The sequence below is a fragment of the Poeciliopsis prolifica genome, unplaced genomic scaffold (genome assembly GCF_027474105.1).
Source record: "Poeciliopsis prolifica strain line A6 unplaced genomic scaffold, Auburn_PproV2 SCAFFOLD007, whole genome shotgun sequence".
Lineage (NCBI taxonomy): Eukaryota > Metazoa > Chordata > Actinopteri > Cyprinodontiformes > Poeciliidae > Poeciliopsis > Poeciliopsis prolifica.
This window is the reverse complement of record NW_026562382.1, coordinates 3,364,842-3,383,438: the sequence shown is the minus strand read 5'-3', so window position 1 is coordinate 3,383,438 and position 18,597 is coordinate 3,364,842. Positions and strand designations below refer to the sequence as shown.

The following is an 18,597-nucleotide window of genomic DNA, read 5'->3' as shown; positions in this document are numbered from 1 at the left end:
GTCTCATCTTAAACCAACGCAACGTTGTAACGTCTAATAAAAATACCAAAGCACTCTTAAAGGCCCAGTAAAGTCACAAATGACTGCTTCATCTATTTAAAAAAATTAATAAATAAAAACTGGTTTCACCTGAGTGGAGAGCTGTAGATATGAGTTATTATGTTTCGTAGAGTTTCAAAAGTATTTTGCTCTTTTAAACGGTGAAAAAAGGTGACGTGGTTATAAGACAATAACTGTGTATTAAACATATAATATAGACATAACAACAACCCTAAACACATCTTTGTATGGTCAATCTATAAAATCCCATTTTGCAAAAAAATAAAAGAAATATTTTGAATTATAGTCTCTGGATGTGCACAGTTGTTCACATAAAGGAATAATGGTTCATTCAAATTATTCTTTTGATTTCTTCCTAATTGGAAGCAACGCTGACATTTTGGAGTCCCGATTTGAACCTCAAGATTAGGGTGATGGTTAAGGAGACCTTCCAGATTCAAACATTTACCTCCGCAGACAAACTGAACAAAACATGAACTTGAAACGCTATCGTCCCTGTCTATGTGTAACTTTGGGGCCTAGTAAGAGTTTCTCGAACATGGCATGCAGGATCTGACTGCAAAGCGCCATGCTAACGCAGCTAGCACAGCAATGATTGACAGGGGTGAACTGGCCAGTAACATATTCCTCCAAAGTATGAGACTACAACCTATATGCTACAACTAAGAGCAATGTCCTGGGTTTCAGAAAAAAAAATACTTTGGCAAAGTCTGCATTAGAATACTTTTTTTAAAATAATAATAATGCCACTTTCTTCTGTCAGGAATGAAAATAAATAAAATATTTAGGACCACACTACAATATAACAGTCCTTTTCCGTCAGGTACCTAAAGGCTCCTCTGGGAACTCCCACCTCCTAAAGCAGGAAGTCCCAGAATATAAAAATTGCTCCTGGGGCGTTCACGGACCGCTGGGTTTTTAAAGTTGCCTCAGAGCAAGTGGTTGCGGACATCGTTCTTTTCTAACGATGCAAAAAGAGGAACGTTCAGGATTTTTGTGGGACGAAAAGTTGATAGCACAAAATAGAAACCGGGAATAAAAATAATTTTTGAACAGCTGGTCGTGTCATTACTAAGGTCTACAAGTTAATGTTTTTTTTAATGTCTGAAAAATCAATTTACTTGATTTTATTTATTTATTTTTTGCAAATAAATTAGACCTACCGCCCTTTATTCTTACAGAACTGATCAATACAGCTACACATCAACCTTTTTTTTAAAAATAAATATCTGGTTAGAATACTAAACAGAGCTGATTGATTTCAGTTTGAACAATTATGTCAAACAATCAGCCAGATTCACAGAGCGTCGCTGATACATTTGAATGCAACACGAGAGTGCAGTGCAAAGGTTAAAAACCGGACAGCGATCGATACTGACGCCACATAAAAACCAAGCGAGGGTCCAACAACAACTCGTGGACATTCAGCAGCGGGAGCGCGCTCCCGGCTCAACGTTGACATTTCCGACAGCCGTGAACGCAGCAGTGTTTGATGTGTTTGATGAGAAGGTGCAGCAGCTTCAGACGGACTTCACTCCGTCCTCGGGCGCAGGGAGCGCAACAATCCGCGCGTGGCCGCAAACCCAACGGCACGGGAGACGTTTTTGCCCCGAGGAACTCTTCTGCTTCTTCTCCTTGTTCTGCTTCTTCTCCTTGTTCTGCTGCTCATTTCTGCTCTGGCTGTTTTCACTCAGAAGAACCAGAAAGTTCACTTTTCAGAAGTTGCTCAAGTCGCGCGCGGATTAAACCCATCGAGGGAAACGCATCAAGTGGATTTTACTCACCTGGATCCTCGAGGCACAGAAAGAGGAGACTTCTGGATATTTATGCTGCTCACATTTAGCACCTGTTCAGTCCGTCCTACCGCCCTTTTCTGTGTTTCTTTTTCTTTTTTTAATTATTATTATTATAATTTTTGTTGTTTTCAAACCGCAGCTCTGATGATGCGGCTCTTTCCGGCACGCGGGACATGTTCGGTGGACGTGCAGCGGCCAGAAACGTCACAGGGTCGTTGAATTTATCGGAACGCGACTCCCGGATATGAACTTTCTCCTGATGGTCGCGAGGGCGCTGGTGAATGATTGACCGCGCGCTCAGATCCATTTTTACCCATCAACAGACTGATTTGCGTCCTCTCTCTCAGAGCGGAACTTTCTTCTGTTGACTCTTCTGAACTTTCGGGGTAAGATGAGCCCTTCTTCATTTCAGCTGGCGTGAAGACTCCGCGGTACCCGGATAACAGACTTTCTTCATCCATGGCATCAGCAGCGAGGCTCGTGCCGCACAGCCTGATGCTGTACCTGCTTCCCGTCCTCTGGTCTCTCGGTTTCACGTCCGGAGCCTCCAAGGTCTTGGTTTGTGAGCCCATCACGGTGCCCATGTGTAAGGGCATCGGCTACAACTTGACATACATGCCCAACCAGTTCAATCACGACACCCAGGAGGAGGTGGGGCTGGAGGTGCACCAGTTCTGGCCCCTGGTCCGCATCCGCTGCTCCCCGGACCTGCTGTTCTTCCTCTGCAGCATGTACACCCCGATCTGTTTGCCGGACTACCGGAAGCCGCTGCCCCCCTGCCGCTCCGTGTGCGAGCGGGCCAAACGAGGCTGCTCCCCCCTCATGAGCCAATATGGCTTCGAGTGGCCCGAGAGGATGAGCTGCGAGCAGCTGCCCCAGCTCGGCGACGAGACCCTGTGCATGGACCAGAACAGCAGCGAGACCACCACTCTGGCCCCTTCGGTCCCGAAGTCCACCCCCAAGGTCAGAACCAGACCCCCCAGCCCGTCGCAGTGTGACAGGGAGTGCCGTTGCAGGGACCCCCTGGTCCCCATCAAGCGGGAGTCCCACGCTCTCTACGGCAGAGTCCAGACGGGCCCTTTGCCCAACTGCGCCCAGCCCTGCCACCTGCCCTACTTCTCGGCGGACGAGCGCGCCTTCACCAGCTTCTGGGTGGGCCTCTGGTCCGTGCTGTGCTTCGTGTCCACGCTGACCACCGTGGCCACGTTCCTCATTGACATGGAGCGGTTCAAGTACCCAGAGAGGCCCATCATCTTCCTGGCTGCCTGCTACCTCTTCGTCTCCCTGGGCTACATCATACGTCTGGTTGCGGGTCATGAGCGAGTGGCTTGCGGCTACGGCGGCCTCGGCGGCAGCCAGCTGCACATCCTGTACGACGCTTCCGGCCCCGCTCTTTGCACCCTGGTCTTCCTGCTGGTCTACTTCTTCGGGATGGCCAGCTCCATCTGGTGGGTGGTGTTGTCCTTCACGTGGTTCCTGGCGGCGGGGATGAAGTGGGGCAGCGAGGCCATCGCTGGGTACTCGCAGTACTTCCACCTGGCCGCCTGGCTCATCCCGAGCGTCAAGTCCATCGTGGTCCTCGCGCTCAGTGCCGTGGACGGGGATCCCGTGGCTGGAATCTGCTACGTGGGGAACCAGAGCCTGGAGAACCTGCGGGGGTTCGTGCTGGCCCCTCTGGTGGTCTACCTCTTCACGGGCTCGCTGTTCTTGCTGGCCGGGTTTGTCTCGTTGTTCCGCATCAGGAGCATCATCAAGCAAGGCGGCACCAAGACGGACAAACTGGAGCGGCTGATGATCCGGATCGGGCTTTTCACAGTGCTGTACACGGTCCCCGCCACCATCGTGGTGGCGTGCCTGGTTTACGAGCAGCACTACCGGCCCGGCTGGGAGCGGACCCTGGCCTGCTCCTGCCTGTCGGAGCGCCAGCGCTCGGCCTCGGGCCCGGACTACGCCATCTTCATGCTCAAGTACTTCATGTGCTTGGTGGTGGGCATCACGTCCGGAGTTTGGATCTGGTCGGGGAAAACCCTGGAGTCCTGGAGGAGGTTCGTGGCCAGATGCTGCCCCTGCTGGCCGCAGAAGGTCACTGCGCCGCCTTCCATGTACAGCGAAGCGAGCACGGCCTTGACGGGGCCCACGAGACTGGGCTGTCATCCGGGATCTACCAGAAAGGCCCTCCGTCCCACATATGAACCGTGTGAACATTTTAGAGAACCTAACTGCGGACGAGAGACCAGAACTATAAGTTTGTGTCATTTTACCCTAAAAATAAACTATAAAATACTAAATGCTGAACGAAAAGATTCAGAGTAAAAAGCGTAAAAAAATGTTTAAAAAATATATATAGGCTATATATAAGCATACAGTATGGGGATATAATAATTAAAAGCAAAACACAATTGAGACTCTAAAATCTGACAAAATCTCTATAAGGGATTTTATTTTATTTCATTTTTTTTTTTTTTTTTTGCACTGCAGCTGAGACACTTGACCAAATCTGACTCTCACTTAAAAACAAGCAATCCTCTCCCTGAGGATATCGGATAATCCTGAGCACTGGAAAGATTAAAAATATATATTTATTGTTGTACATACTGCAAATATTTGTTGTAAAGAAAAAAAATGTTTCTGTTTAAAAAAAAAATGCAAAAAAAACATACTGCCAAGCTATGTATAAGAGACCACAGAAAGAAATAATTGTCCATAAATGTGATGTTTGAGTGGTGTTGCTCCGTGTGAATCCAAACTGAATTTGCTCTTGGAAATTCATGACTGTGACTAGAAACTTCCTTTGTTTCGCCTGTATAGTGCGCTCTAACATGACCTCTTTAGTTCTGTGAACTCATTAAAGTGTCTTTGTGAAAGGAGAGCCGGTTCTGTCTGTGCTGTGTGAAGAAACGCACAATAATGAAGGCGACGAGATAAAAAAAAACACTAAAAAATGAAGTGAGTCTTTAGCACCCCCTGCTGGTTCACAGTGGAGCTGCTCGCTTTTTGTGTTTTCTCTCACTGGACCTGAAACCGCCGCAACCTGCGGCTCCCACCGTCACTGGACGAGCCTGCAGCGATCCAGCAAGACGTGTTAAAGTCTCAGACACAAGTGAGCAATTTACAAAAGTGTCCCTACACGCCGTAGATGTGGTTTTTTACATTGCACTTTTAATTCAACCAAGTATTTTGCTTCTGACTATGAAATAATGTAAAAAAAAAAAACGGTTCATTCAATTAAAAAAATAAAAGATATATATATATATATTCACACTTTTAAACAATTAAAAAATCTGCATAAAAAACGTTCCTTTAATTGTTAACATCAGGGATGTGAATAATTTAGGGTTTAACTGAATATTTCATTTTTTCTTTTTTTCTTCTTCTGCAAATCAACAACCTCTCCAACACGATTTATTTTTAATATGATAGCGAGCATAGAAAAGTGACAACCTCAATCCCCCAACACTGGCAAGATCTTTAGAGTAGCGGATCGATGGTTAACATTCATTTTTGTTCTGGATTTGCTCAAATTCAAGCACTGCAAGCCATTCAATATGTTTAACAGAAATCTCACCGATTTAAGAAAAGCTGGTTTGACAATGTATGAAATACTTTGGACACCATTAACAGAGCTGCTGCTGTAATATCACTGATGCATTTCAGAGTTTTAAATTGTTCCTCTTGTCACTCAAGGAAAACAAAAAAACATTAAGTGTGAATGAAAATATCTTTTTGTCGGCCGTTTTGACGTCTTTCTGACTGGTTTGTTCCGTTTCACAGCCTGCTGAGTGCTGCGTGATGCCGCTGCTCTGTCTGTCTGCTGTGTGAACGAATGCGATGTGAATGCAGGGCTGCAGGTGTTTGGGTTCGGTTAGCTTTAAATATCAGATATTTTCAAAGGAAATGATAAACTTAACTCTAGATCTGATGTTCGTGTTGTGGAAGTGAAAACAGCTGGCTTTGAGTTTTGCCACATTGTGTGATTTTTCTAGAGATTATTACATTTATAAGAGCAAAGAACACAGACCGGCTCTGCTGCTGTTGTGACTGGGACTAGATGTTTTATACCAGTTATTCATCCAGTATAACTGTACAGGGCTTTGTTGGTATTTTGACATCTTACAGTGAAAATAACCAGCACAGCATGTATTTGTCACATGATTAGTGTTTATTTAAAATACTCCATTTGCAAATTCTTCTTTCCATTAAAAAGAATAATTTCACAGCTAGTAGCCTACATAGTAAGCAAAAAGGAGAGGGTTGTCCGTCAGTCTTTTGTTCCCTCTGTATCTATGTCTCGGTTTTGAACAAAGGGTTGGGTGATTTCAGTGAGATCTGAGGGGCTTTAAAACAAAAGCAGGATTGGGGGTGAAAAAGGGGAGAAAGGGGAGACCCCCCCCCCCCGTCCAGTCAGTAGCAATACTGATCTATAATCAGTAGCATTTGATCATCCAAAAAGGTACACATGTACAGATGGCATTACAACAAATCCCACAATTGGCACTCCTGATTTCTGACGCACAACGGCTGACTGAAGCTTTGATCACTCCAACCATCTGGAGTGGAGTGTTGCCAGGAAGATCCTGTCATAAGACATGCTCAGTTCAGATTACCTACAACTTTCGAAACTTCAGCTCAAATGTACTCCGCAATAGTCTTGAGTTATCCCTAACAGCTCTGAATTTTATATTTATCTTTGAGAATGATTTTGAAGTGGTCTTGATCACAGTCCATTGGTCTCTCTGAAAGCCCAACAGTATTTTGGAGGTTTTGCTTTAGTCCAGACTATTTTCCCAGCAATGTCAATTACTTTTTTTAGCCACATAACACTGAACGCGGCACGGGCAGGAATCAGACTCTCCTACCCTAATATGATAAACTTTCAAAGTGTTGCAGTATAAGACGGCTTTAACAGTAGTGCACAACATGATGCAATTATGCTGAATAGAAACACAACAGATATTCCCATATTGATCAAATAATCAAGCTGCATAATATCTGGAGCAAATTAAAATGTGAGTTAACAATGATTAACTCACATTTTCCCAACAGCCTCTAGCAGTCTCTGGGAGCATTAGCATCGCAGAGGCTGAAGAGCTACATCATGTGTATTATATGTAATCTGTAATCAGAGGATGAATGTCTTGGAATATAAAAGCAAACACTGATATTGTGATGTCAATGCTGCTATAATTTATGTTGTAGCCTGTTTTATTTTGATACATAGACACGTAATACATAACTAACTAACTAGCCACCTAGCAAGTAAGCTAGGTAACATGATAGCTAGACAGCTATCATCTTTCCAGCTAATCGGCTAGAACGATAGCGAGTACGCTAGTTATGTTGTCTTTCCAACATGATAACTAGCAAGCTCGCTATCATGTTATCTTTCTGGCTAGTTGGCTAGTTTACCTTGAGTTAGCTACCAAGCTATCTATTTAGTACTTTAAGTTAGCTAGTTAAGGCCGCCAGCTATCTAGCTAACATTCTCGCTCGCTGGATGGATTTCTAACCTCTTCAGTTCCCTGAAAGTGGTCAAATAAATTTAAAGGATCTTTTGAAAGGTTAATGATTACCCTTCTAAACAGATGTTTTCAGATGTGACTTGTGAACAAGAGATGTATCTAGGAATGACCAGACAGTTTCAGTAGTTTGGAAGTAAAACCTAGATACACCTTGATGCTCGTGACTCATTCAGCTGAGTAGTAAACTATTCGGGCAACTTATCAAATTGGCTCAAGCTCTTTCTGTCTTAAGGTCATCAGTGTTACGTGGCTCAAGAAATGAAATCCTGCTACTCTTCTGAATCTGTCAGGGCCTTTAGAAAGCCAAGAGAAGTTTTGATCACGACCACCAAAAGATAAAAATACATAAAATATTAATTATGGACAGCTCAACGCTTTTTTTTTTTTCCAGTACTGTATAAAACAAAATACATCTTTTGCTATCCCAATTAAAATGATAAAATGAGCATTTTCAGAAAAAGTTTAAACTAACATCAAATTGTTCCAAAAAAACATTCACATCTGATATTTCTCAGTGCTGTGCAGCTATTCTCAATACCCATACCTGAGGATCAATGGGGCAATAAATAGTTTGTGAATATATTTGGATACAATTAAGATATGAAATTTATCTTCCAAGTGGTGCCAAACAGGTAAACTCTGTTTGTAAAAACGTAGCAACAAACCAAAAAGAAAATATTTCCAACACTAATTTAATATGATTTTGAAGAAAGTAGGCTGTAAAATCAAATAAAAGATAAAGAGATGGGGTTTTCCTGTTCACCAAGGGAATATTGTCTCTGGTTGTGATATCCGGGTTTGTTGTAGAGACTTTGCTGCTGCAGATATACGTTTTCTGAAGGCTGAATAATCTCACCGGTTGACCTAAGCAAGTACAAATACCTTCTACAGGTTTGTTCACAGAAACCAAAATATTAAAAATCAACCAAAACCTCGCCTGTCGAGCCAGAACAGACTGAACTTTTTTTTTATCCTACTTATGCTTTTTTTGTGACAAATTAAAAATCTAGCGCTCCTTCTTTTTTTTTTTTTTTTTTGCTTTTAAACACCGTTTCTGGGGAAGAGAGTTTTGTTGAGAAATAAATAATAGATCTGTGAAAAGGACGGCTCACGGTTTACTCTGGAGCTCTAATTTCAGCTTCATTGGAGACCACCATGCTGAGGCGTTTGCGGGCAGAACCCCGTCTGATGCGGCTGCGAAGACTCTGTGGGTTTGTCCGGTGTCGGCTGTGGGTCGGCTGCAGGTGGGCGGGGCTACGAGAGTACGGCGTTCGAGTGCCGCACACCTATCAGGTTGTCTACGCTGATGGAGCGTCTCATCGCTGCTTTACTCAGATCCTTGTACTTGTCTTCACACAATCTTGAAATGGCCTGAGCAAAAAAAAAAAGTTGCACAAATAGGAGTTAAAGGTCACCTGTAGATTCCTGTTACAGATGTACACAAAGAGCCGTGGAGTCGACATGCTTGAATAACACAGCGTTTTATGAATTGTGCGATGCTGTCGTCTTCTTTGTGGTTTTTGTCAGTAGTAACATCCAGGTGTAGATTATGTGACCCGCATGATACAAAAAAAAAGTCTGTGGTTCACATTGTTCTGCGAAATACATCTGTTATCATATGGCCTCGAAACCACCTCATGCCAGCCCACAGACTTTATCAAAAAATGTGAAGTTTTTTTTTCTTTTTCTTTTTAAATTGGCCAAAATTTAAAAAGAAAAAATTATTTACGTAATATAATTTTGTGCAGTTCTATGGTTAATAGAAAAGCAGCTACTGTCACAAATCTCAAGCAGAAAGATCCCCTTTAGAAAATCAGCACCTATATACAAAAAAAAGGAATAGGATACATTTTTAAAACGTTAAAAATTCTACAAATTATTAAAATTGTTGCAGATGCAAATGTTTTCTCGATGGATTTTTCAGCAGGAAGTGTGACAGCCTTGGTGAAGAGCAAGATTCTCTCTTATATTAAAACATCTCATGTCTTGTTTTTTAGCACTCTCTACAGATACATCAGTGACAAGACATTAATGACAACAGAATGCGCTTTTTAAAAGGTGTTCAGAGGTCGGCCCACCTCTAGTTTCTGAGCGCGCTGGTTGTTGAGGGGCTCCAGCGGGAAGTTGAGGTTGTTGTCGTCGGCCAGCTGCCGCAGGTCAAAGTAATACTTGGCGTAAACACTGGCTGGCACGTTGATATTAAACTGGAGAAGTTCCAAGAACTGGCGCTCCATTTCGTTCCTGGAGGGGAAGGAGACGCCCGAGGGTCAACCAGAGGGTGAGTGGTTTGATTATTTGCAGGAAAACACAAGAACTGCTTTGGCGGAGTGAGTCAAGTTAGACATTTCATATTTGTTGTCATTCACTTCCAGACAGACAACCGCCTTCGTGGTTTCTCATCATCACAGTCACGAGTAAACCTAAGGGAGGTGGTCTCCAAGGAGACAACATCCAGGAGGCTTTGTTGGTCAGCAAAAGGTGGCGAGAGTACATACAAGTGTGTGTGTGTGTGTGTGTGTGATGTCTGGTTTCCCAGGGCAACTAATGGAGCGGACGAGAGCTGGGGCCATTATGTAGAAGCAGTGAGAGCACTTGAGACCCTCCCTTCCATTTTTCTCTGTTTCCCTCTCTCCTGTTCTTCCCATCCCTCGGCCCAAACTCCGACCAGCTCACAAAGACACTTCAGTGGCAGCAATGAAAACAGAGCAGAGAGCGTGTGGGTCAGACGGACGCGAGAGGAGACAGAGGAGGATGGGGAGGGGAAAGGGGAGCACACGCGGGTAGCAAACACACACATGCAGGCGGAGAGAGCGCTTCTGACCAAATCATAAAAAACAAGCCAGCACTCTCAACCTCTTTCACACACAGACACGGGAAAAGCAATCGCAGGAAATAAAGCCGTGGCTCTCCGAGTGCAGCCCCCCTGGCCTCTTCAGCGGCTCGCAGCCTGACAGCAGAGATGCTGCAGCAGCTTCCATTTATTCCAGCGCTCTTTTTTTTTTTCCTGCCAGCTTTAAGTGCATCTTATTAGATTGCTTTTATTAGAGGGGCAAGCATGTATGTGGCTTTCTGTGTACAACTTACGTGGCACAGAGAAAGCAGCAAACACAAGAGGAACTGCGGTGATGAGGAATAACCTGAACGGAAACCTGATGCCTATTTAACTGAATGTTCTGGGTCAAAAACTGAATCAGTTTGTGTATTTGTCAGATGGTTGTCCTATTTTCAGCTGCAGGGGATTTTTATGAGAACGTTTATGAGGATGACTCACTTCTACCTTTTTCTTGAACAGGACTCATTTTGTCTACGTGTCCGACAAAAACTTCAGTGATATGAACTTGATGTCTTACACTTTCAGTTAAAGATGCTAACGTTTGCTATGAATCTATCGCCAAAATGTCTGCAGTGTGAAGGCAGTGAGGAAACTGAAGAAAATATAGAAACGAAGGAAGGAGGGAAGAATAAGTTCTATGATAGTTCCAGTTTTATAAGGAGAGACAGAATGACAACAAAACCAAAGAAAAATTTCCAGAGAAACATTTCGGTAAGAATCACTTATCCACCTTTCAGTCATTAACATTGTGCTGAAACTGTACATTTGTCGTGATTTCCCTGTTTAAAATAAATAAATGGATCACACATTGGTAAGAAACTGGTTAAACTGTAGTAAAGGTCCTGATGTTGAGAGTCAAGTCCTTTGCGGCCACAAAGAGAACAAAAGGCTCCTGATATGAAACTGATCCGACACTCTTTAGTGAAGCTAAGAGGTACAAAGACAATTGTATGAAAACTTTATAGAATTTATCATACTTAAAAAAACAAAACAAAAAAGACTATCTTGTCTCAGTTTGCTGTTCCACCTCAAGAAAACTGATATATACATATTTCATTTTCCTCTCATACTCTAGAAACAAGAACACACATTAGATTCAATTTGATTTTGGGTTATTTAGGAACTCCTGTTCCAACAGGAAGACTTGCTTTCTTTCCTTAAATTTCCCGTCCGTTCAGGCTAAAAATGTGGGATGAAACTGCACCCATTCCAGCAGGCGACTTACATGTCCTCCACGGTGATGTCTTTGAGGATCTGGCAGTAGTCGACGTTCCACACTGCCTGGTCGTCCCAGACTTTGGAGGCCAACAGGATGGCTCCCAGGACAATCCGCTTCCAGTTGGCTGGACAAATGTCCAGCTCTGCGTACGTCAGCAAACGTTCTAAGTAGACCTGGACGGAAAAACAACATCAATAAGCATTATTTGAAAAAATTCACAATAGTTTTAATATACACTGAACACAATCAATACTTTATTTAGCAAAAATTATTACTTAAAAAAAAACAAAAAAAAAACAACATATATTTAGTTCCTGCTATTACAATCAAGGGTCCATCCTGCACTTTACAATGTGGAGAGCCGTATTTCTTGTCGCTGGACTTTACTGCCCTCTGGTGACTAAATAAGGAGCTACAGCCGAAAACTAATGTGCCCAAAAGTAAAGAAATACAAATTTGCCACTGTGCACGCTGGCGACTTACGAGTGTGACGATGGCACATTCAGCGGTGAGCTGTGCAGCGCTGAAGAGCGTCCTGACGAAGCGATAGATGAGTTTGTGTTCTGGGTCGACGTACGCGTAGTCGTCTGGGACCGGCTCTTTCTGTGTGGGACGGAAAGGTTCGCACATGACTGAAGGGAGGAAGCAGGATGTGAACATGGTTCTGGTCTGGAGAGTGGTTGGTAGTGAAAACAGCTGGAGGTCGGCGGGCTGCGTATTTCTGTTTGAAGCTTGAAGCAGCGTTTAAAACCACAACTACGACACTGGTTAGAAATAAGCCACAAAAACCCAGTTCCTTCATCAGTGAGGTACATGTTACAACTTAAATGGTGAGAACCATTTAAATGATAAATCTGTATTTGCTCAATTTTTAACAAATACAAATTTAAGGTTATGCTTTGTTATTTGCCATTATATTAACTTTAAGCAGAACCTTTAAAGTAGACATTAAACAGTTTTAGGCCGAACTTTATAACAGTGGTGAGTTTTTCCTTCTACCCAACTCAACCAGACAGAAAAAAAGAGTCTGGTTTCAATACGTCTCAGGTGTTTTATGGTCCGATTATTTTTTTGTTTTTTTCCCCCCTCAAGCAAAAAAAAAAAAACTACACCTTCCCAAAACAATAAAGTCCCCTTTCTTAAAAAGAGTCAAACCAAATGTCAGATGGTCTTCTTACAAATGATAAAGTTCCATCCATCCATCTACGGATGCCAGTAAGTTTTCTATTTTATTGAAGATCTGTAGACTGAAAAAAGACAACTTCCCAGCGTTTCAACTACTTCAGTTCACCTTGTAGATTTTCTGAGATTCGCACTCTCCTTTTTTTGCCAACCAGGACAGATCACTTGTGGATCCACTGCAAGTGATATTAACTTGCAGTGGATCTATAATGCTGAAACTCTTCTGGCCCGTCTTGATTTAAGGCGACGCCTCTCTCAGGTCAGGAAACACTGAGGAAATACACGTCTTCCTCCATGCCGTCTTCAATGAAACTGTGTGCTTTCAACCTGGAAACACTGATTTATTTGTTTGTTGGTTGTGCAACGTGGGAACAAGTCTGATTTTCAACTTTAAAAGAACAGAGTTTGTTAGTTCCACCACCAAAAAGTAAAAATACAGAGGAAAAATCTTTTTGTCTAATCAGGGCTTCCTACAGGTTTCAATGAAAACCAGTTTCAAACTCTTTTTCATTGTTTAGTTGAGAAGCAACCCTATGCAGAATTGCTTTTCAGGGTTTAAGCAATATGGCATTTGCATAAGAAAAGAAAATTCTTCTCACTGCATTTCACATCCATTTGAACTAAAAAGCCGGGCGTCTGGGTGGGAGCACTACAACACAAAGCTGAGTTTCGGATTGCAAAACCAAAGCATTTCATGGGGCGTTTCTAATCCCCAAACATTTAAAGCAAAACAAACGAGAGAACTGGCATTCGGATCCCGACTACAGGCCGCATCCTTTCGGATACGACAGACGAATGAAGAGTCAAAGGACTGAAAGTTAACGGTTGCTTACGAATATCCAGACACTTACTGATAAAGGGTGCAACTTCTCATCAAAGATGTCCAGTGACCTGTCAGAGTCCCTGAAAATCGAGCAGAACATCCGTCACTACGACACAACCAACTCACCTGTAAAATAATAATAAAGCTTCACACCGACCTGTTTTTGATGTGGTAGTATATTGCTAAAGTGACACTGTTGACAAAAGAATAAAGATACAATCTTTGTAAATTGCACTATTTATTGAGCTCAGAGTGACAAAATGTTTAAGTCAACAGGATTAAACTTGTAATCACTAAAACAATGTCACAACATCAACATTAGGTGAAATGAGGCAAGATGACATCTGTTTGAGTCAAACATCTGTCAGGATTACCACAGAGTGATGTAACACGATGTTCTCATGAGAAATAAGGGTTTTCCCAGCAGCGCATCAATGAGTACGAGTGTGTGTGTGTTTCTGTGTGAGAAGTCTCACCATTTAATTGTGCTTTTGAGGTTTGGCTGGCTCACGGTGCTGTCGTCTATGAAGATGGTAGAACAGGAGCTGTACTTCTTCAACGGCGGACCGGGAGAAACCTGGAGAAGAAATCCAAGTTGAAGCAAACACAAAATAACACGCCTTCAACTGATAAAGGGTGCAACTTCACTGAAACAATGTCACAATGTTATTCAGATCCCAGTGATGACTAAATAAAACAACATTGATTTATTCATTAAAGCTTAAAACGATGTCGTCTGGTTTACGGTCAAGCTTATTTGTCATCCAGACCCATTTCTCTTTACAAAACAAGTAGGTGGCACACAGTGCTGACTGAATAGACGTCATAGACTTCGTCTTTTAAAATATTCTTAAATCCACCCACAGTCTACAGTGTCATTCATTATGTTTATTACAAATTATGAAAAGGTTGTCTGATCAAATGGTTAATCAAATATAAACCGTAACTTAAGAGAGTCAGAATCATACATGATAAAAACTACATGCAGATGAAATTTCAGCACCTCGTCTAAGAAACGGGGCAGGAAAAAAAAAAAAAAAAAAAAACTTACTCGATTGATGTGGTTTATGTGGTTGCTTTTTCTCTTGTCGCGCACTGCGAAGATTAAAAAAAAGAAAGAAGTGAAACAGGAAACAGAACCCACAACCAAACAGTTAACCATATACGCATGCTTCATTTCAAAGAACTTAAATTTGATGCAGAAGAGCAGGGGGCAACTTTCAAATACACATTAAAAAAAAGGATCAGAAATAAGATCCCAGTGATGACTGTTTCAGTCATTCATGCTGACTATTCACATAAAGATGAATGATATATATATATATATATATTCATCAGTGATATACCAGAACCACTGACCGTCAGTTTGGGACTTGCTGAGGAAGATGGTGCTCGCTCGGGCGTGGTCCGATGGATTAAATTCCAAGGCCAGCTCTGTGAAAACATCAAGCGTGTCGGTGCTTAAAAGTGGGACTGGGAGTGTCTGTTTGCTTCTCGTTTGTGGACAGAGATGAGCCCGGCGCGCACAACTGAGGCCATGAATAAACAGACACTCTGCAAAACAATATCCTCTTGACTCAGCTATCTGCTTCTATGAATTGTGGCAAAATAACAACATAATAAATAAATAATCCCTCTACAAGCATGACATGACAGTCTTCTTTCTCCCAATCCCTGCAGCAGGCACGTTACATAAAAGAGAGGGGATTAGGATATGGGGGGTGTTTGTGAAGCGAGGACGGGGAGGAATGCATGAAGGACCGCTGGACGGATTTTGACCATCGTCTGACCAACAGCTGGTGTCTCCGGACCGTCCGCACAGTTAACACGAATGCCACGAATACTTTGCATGTCTGGAAATCAGGGCAAAGGGGGGGAGACAAGTCCTGATGCTACAAAAGTGAGCTCGGGCAGCAACTAGAGACAAATATTTGAGATGCCTTAACTGATCGGGGATCTGCAGGACAATAGGAGGGGGAAATAACCTTGGCTGGAACTTTTGAACATCGATTTTTGCAATTTCGACACTTCTAACAGCAGATATAGAGCAACAAACATACAAAACTTAAGATGTTTTATATATACATCTATATAAAAAGGCTTCTATCTATATGAAAGACTTATTTGCAATAGTTTGCGTAAAAAGGAATATAAAATGTTAAAGTGTTGAAGATGGAGGTTACATAATGATGAGTGTCACACATTATACAGTGTTTTACAAGACCTTAAACTTCCTATTTTGTCCCATTAAACTGCAAACGTTAATGTATTTGTGTTTTCTACACGTTGGACCTTAAAAGTAGTGCAATACTGCAGACCAAAAAAATAAATGAAAAAGTGTTAGCTAGTACAGTGAGTCAGACAAATCTAAAAATAGCTAAAGCTTTCAAATTTTGCCAAGGATTCTCAGGGGAATTTAGGTTTGAACTTTGACTAGGCCATCCTAAAAACACAAACCAGCTTTGATCTAAACTATTCCACTGCAGCTCTGCTTGTATACTTAGGACAGCTGTCCTGCTGGATGGTGGACGTCTGCCCCAGTCTCAAGTCTTTTGTTTTCTTCTAGGATTCTGTATGTAGGTCCATCCTCCTATCAACGCTCTCAAACTTTTCATTCACCGTAGAAAATAGTTAAAACTCCCAAAAGATGAATGCCGACACAGCAGTCTTTCGGTGTGGGCAAATGCGAACTCTGAATCTCCTTTGACCAGAGCACATTCTTCCACATGGCCTGCAGCAAACAGGATTTCTCATGGCTTCCTGTCCGGACTTGCCGGCACTCTTTCATTCAGGCCAGATCGAGGAAGTCCAGAGACCATCGCTCTAACCTAAGCTTCAGATCTCCGCAGCTCCTCCAAAGCTACCACAGGAAGTTCGACCGCTTCTCTGATTAACGTCTTCCTTGCCACACCTCTCGGTTTGTGTCAAACCCTCCTGGAAGTTTTAGATTCATGCCACACTTTTTCCATTTTTGAAATTTATTTTAAAGTGATGAACTGTACATTACTGTGTGATGTTCAAAGCTTGGGATATTGTTTTATATTGCTAACCTGTCCGATTTGTTCCTTGATTGTTGTTTTTTTATTATTTTTTATAATGCTATATCAAATTTCTTTCAATTCACAATCATGCACTACTCTTTGTTGGTGTATCATAAAAACACATTCATATAAAAGGTTATGGTTGTAGTTGTAATGTGACAAAATGTGAAAAACTGTAAAGTATATATATATATATATATATATATATATATATATATATATATATATATATATATGTTTTTTTCACAAACTATTGTATTTTCTTTGATAAAATCTAATAATTGGTTTTTAATGTCAATGTGCAACTCTATAACTTGACGCCAGTGGGATCAATATGATGCAGTGGGTAATCTAAACCCTGCCAAGAATGCTTTCATCTTGCCAGTGGATTGGCAAAAAAAAAAAAGCACTTAGAGCAACTTGGCCAGTAATTTCTTTCTGAATATTTTCACTGTTATGGTGAAACATCTTGGTTTTCGTACATGGGGTGAATATTTAAGTCTTAGTTGTTTAGTTGGGTAAGAAGAGAGAGAGAGAGAAAAAAATAAAACGCTGGGAAGTACAAATGATCACAAGATGTCACAGGTTTGTGAGTAATAACCGGGCAAGCACCTACCATCAGGGACCTCCCTGTCGCTGATGTGCTGCAGATAGGGCCCGGTGTTGTCGTCGCTCACTTCGGTGCTGGTGAACTCCTCCAGCCGCTCCGCGGGTTGCCTCGACGGGAGTTTGGGACTCGACTCGGGAGAGACGCAGCATGACACCGTGTTCCCCATTCCAAACTCTGGGCGTAAGCGTCACACTTTTAATCGCCGACAAGTCCGAGTGGTGCATATATGTATTAGTGGCTAGCTAAAGCTGACCTCGCCCTTCCTAATCGACATTAGGAGACGGAGCACCGACACAGCGCTATCTTCGCGTGCTAAACTGCCGCTGCCCGTCCACTCCCAAGCAAAGCATTCCTGTTCATATGTGGGAAACCGGTGAAAACAGTCGAGGAACGCTTGCCCATAAATGCTCTCCTGAGTAAAGAAAAATCAGTGCCACCTTGTAGAAAAACGTGACATTAACTTGTGGCGCTAATGGACTCAGTTTCTCCTTTTAAATCCAAGTAGTTACAAGCTGCTGCTTCATTCATTCGTCCAGTTCGTTGCTATGTAGCTAAGCAGTTAGCTTGTCTCCTTAACTTAAATTTACTCCGCATTAATTCCGCCTTTTGCCGTGACGCGAACACAACCAACTTTATAAAGCGAAACCGTAGTGCCTAAAAACAGCACGAATGGTCAAACACATTTTAGGAAACTTTACGAGCGATACTGCAGACGCCTCCTTTACGCCGGGCTCCTTCTTTCGCCAAATCTAGTCCGAGGCTTTTGAGGCCTCCAGCAGAAATCTGAACTCAAACCAAATTTAAAAAACAACTATAAAGAGAAAATAACATGTCAAAATCGGATGTCTTGGTTGTTCTCCAAATCCAACGTTAGAAACCAAAAGTCAGGAAGTAGGTCGGGACTCCGCCATCAGAACCTCTGCCCTGACAGATTTGAACCGCGGCTCAACGCTCCTGCCGTCGCCATCTGTTGCTGAAGCTCACAATGATACTACTTGGCACCGGGATGTGGTAGCCCCACCCACCTTGGAATTCTCCTCTCTCCTATTGGCTGTGATGAATCAAAACAATGACTTTTGGGAACTACCCATTGGCCAAACGACCTGTCACTGAAAGGTGGTTTAAATCACCGAACTGCATTTACGATGCTACTATTTTTACAGCGTCCCTGATCCGCACCCTTTATCGACGGTGAAACCGGAATCGCCTCTGTAATTTAAATCAATGGAAGTCTTCACATAGATACATTTCTTGCAATTAATGCATTTGATAATTTTAGCTCACGTCTTTCTGAGCCGATAAAAATAATAATAAAAAACTAATTATTAACACTTTTGAAAAGTAAATCCCTCTTACTTGTGCTGCTTATGTGAAAGTATTTCAAGTTGAAGCTGCAAGGAGCCTCGAGGTTTTCACAGCCCGGCAGCCATTGCAGACGCTCTCGCGATATTTCCGCAGTCGTCCGCCAGGCCATATGCACCGATGCGATATGCACCGATATCTGACGACCCACC

General features: G+C 42.5%; 2 protein-coding genes across 2 annotated transcripts; one reads left to right on the top strand and one right to left on the bottom strand.

Annotated features, from left to right (window-relative positions):
* The first annotated feature begins 1,410 nt into the window (after positions 1-1,410).
* LOC129360971 (frizzled-5-like) lies at positions 1,411-4,151 on the top strand. The gene is given in 2 exon segments (XM_055031513.1): positions 1,411-3,993; positions 3,996-4,151. Coding segments are annotated over 2 exon segments (1,731 nt in total). The 5' UTR covers positions 1,411-2,315; the 3' UTR covers positions 4,049-4,151.
* Positions 4,152-5,994: 1,843 nt separating this feature from the next.
* On the bottom strand, positions 5,995-18,094 carry ccnyl1 (cyclin Y-like 1). Its single transcript, XM_055031514.1, has 11 exons — positions 17,337-18,094; positions 17,090-17,257; positions 14,792-14,866; positions 14,484-14,527; positions 13,909-14,009; positions 13,590-13,625; positions 13,461-13,512; positions 11,911-12,030; positions 11,434-11,600; positions 9,454-9,616; positions 5,995-8,746 (listed from the first exon to the last, which is right to left on the bottom strand). Exons 2-11 carry the CDS (start codon positions 17,247-17,249, stop codon positions 8,630-8,632), a joined length of 1,035 nt encoding a protein of 344 aa, XP_054887489.1. The 5' UTR covers positions 17,250-17,257; positions 17,337-18,094; the 3' UTR covers positions 5,995-8,629.
* Between the last annotated feature and the right edge of the window lie 503 nt (positions 18,095-18,597).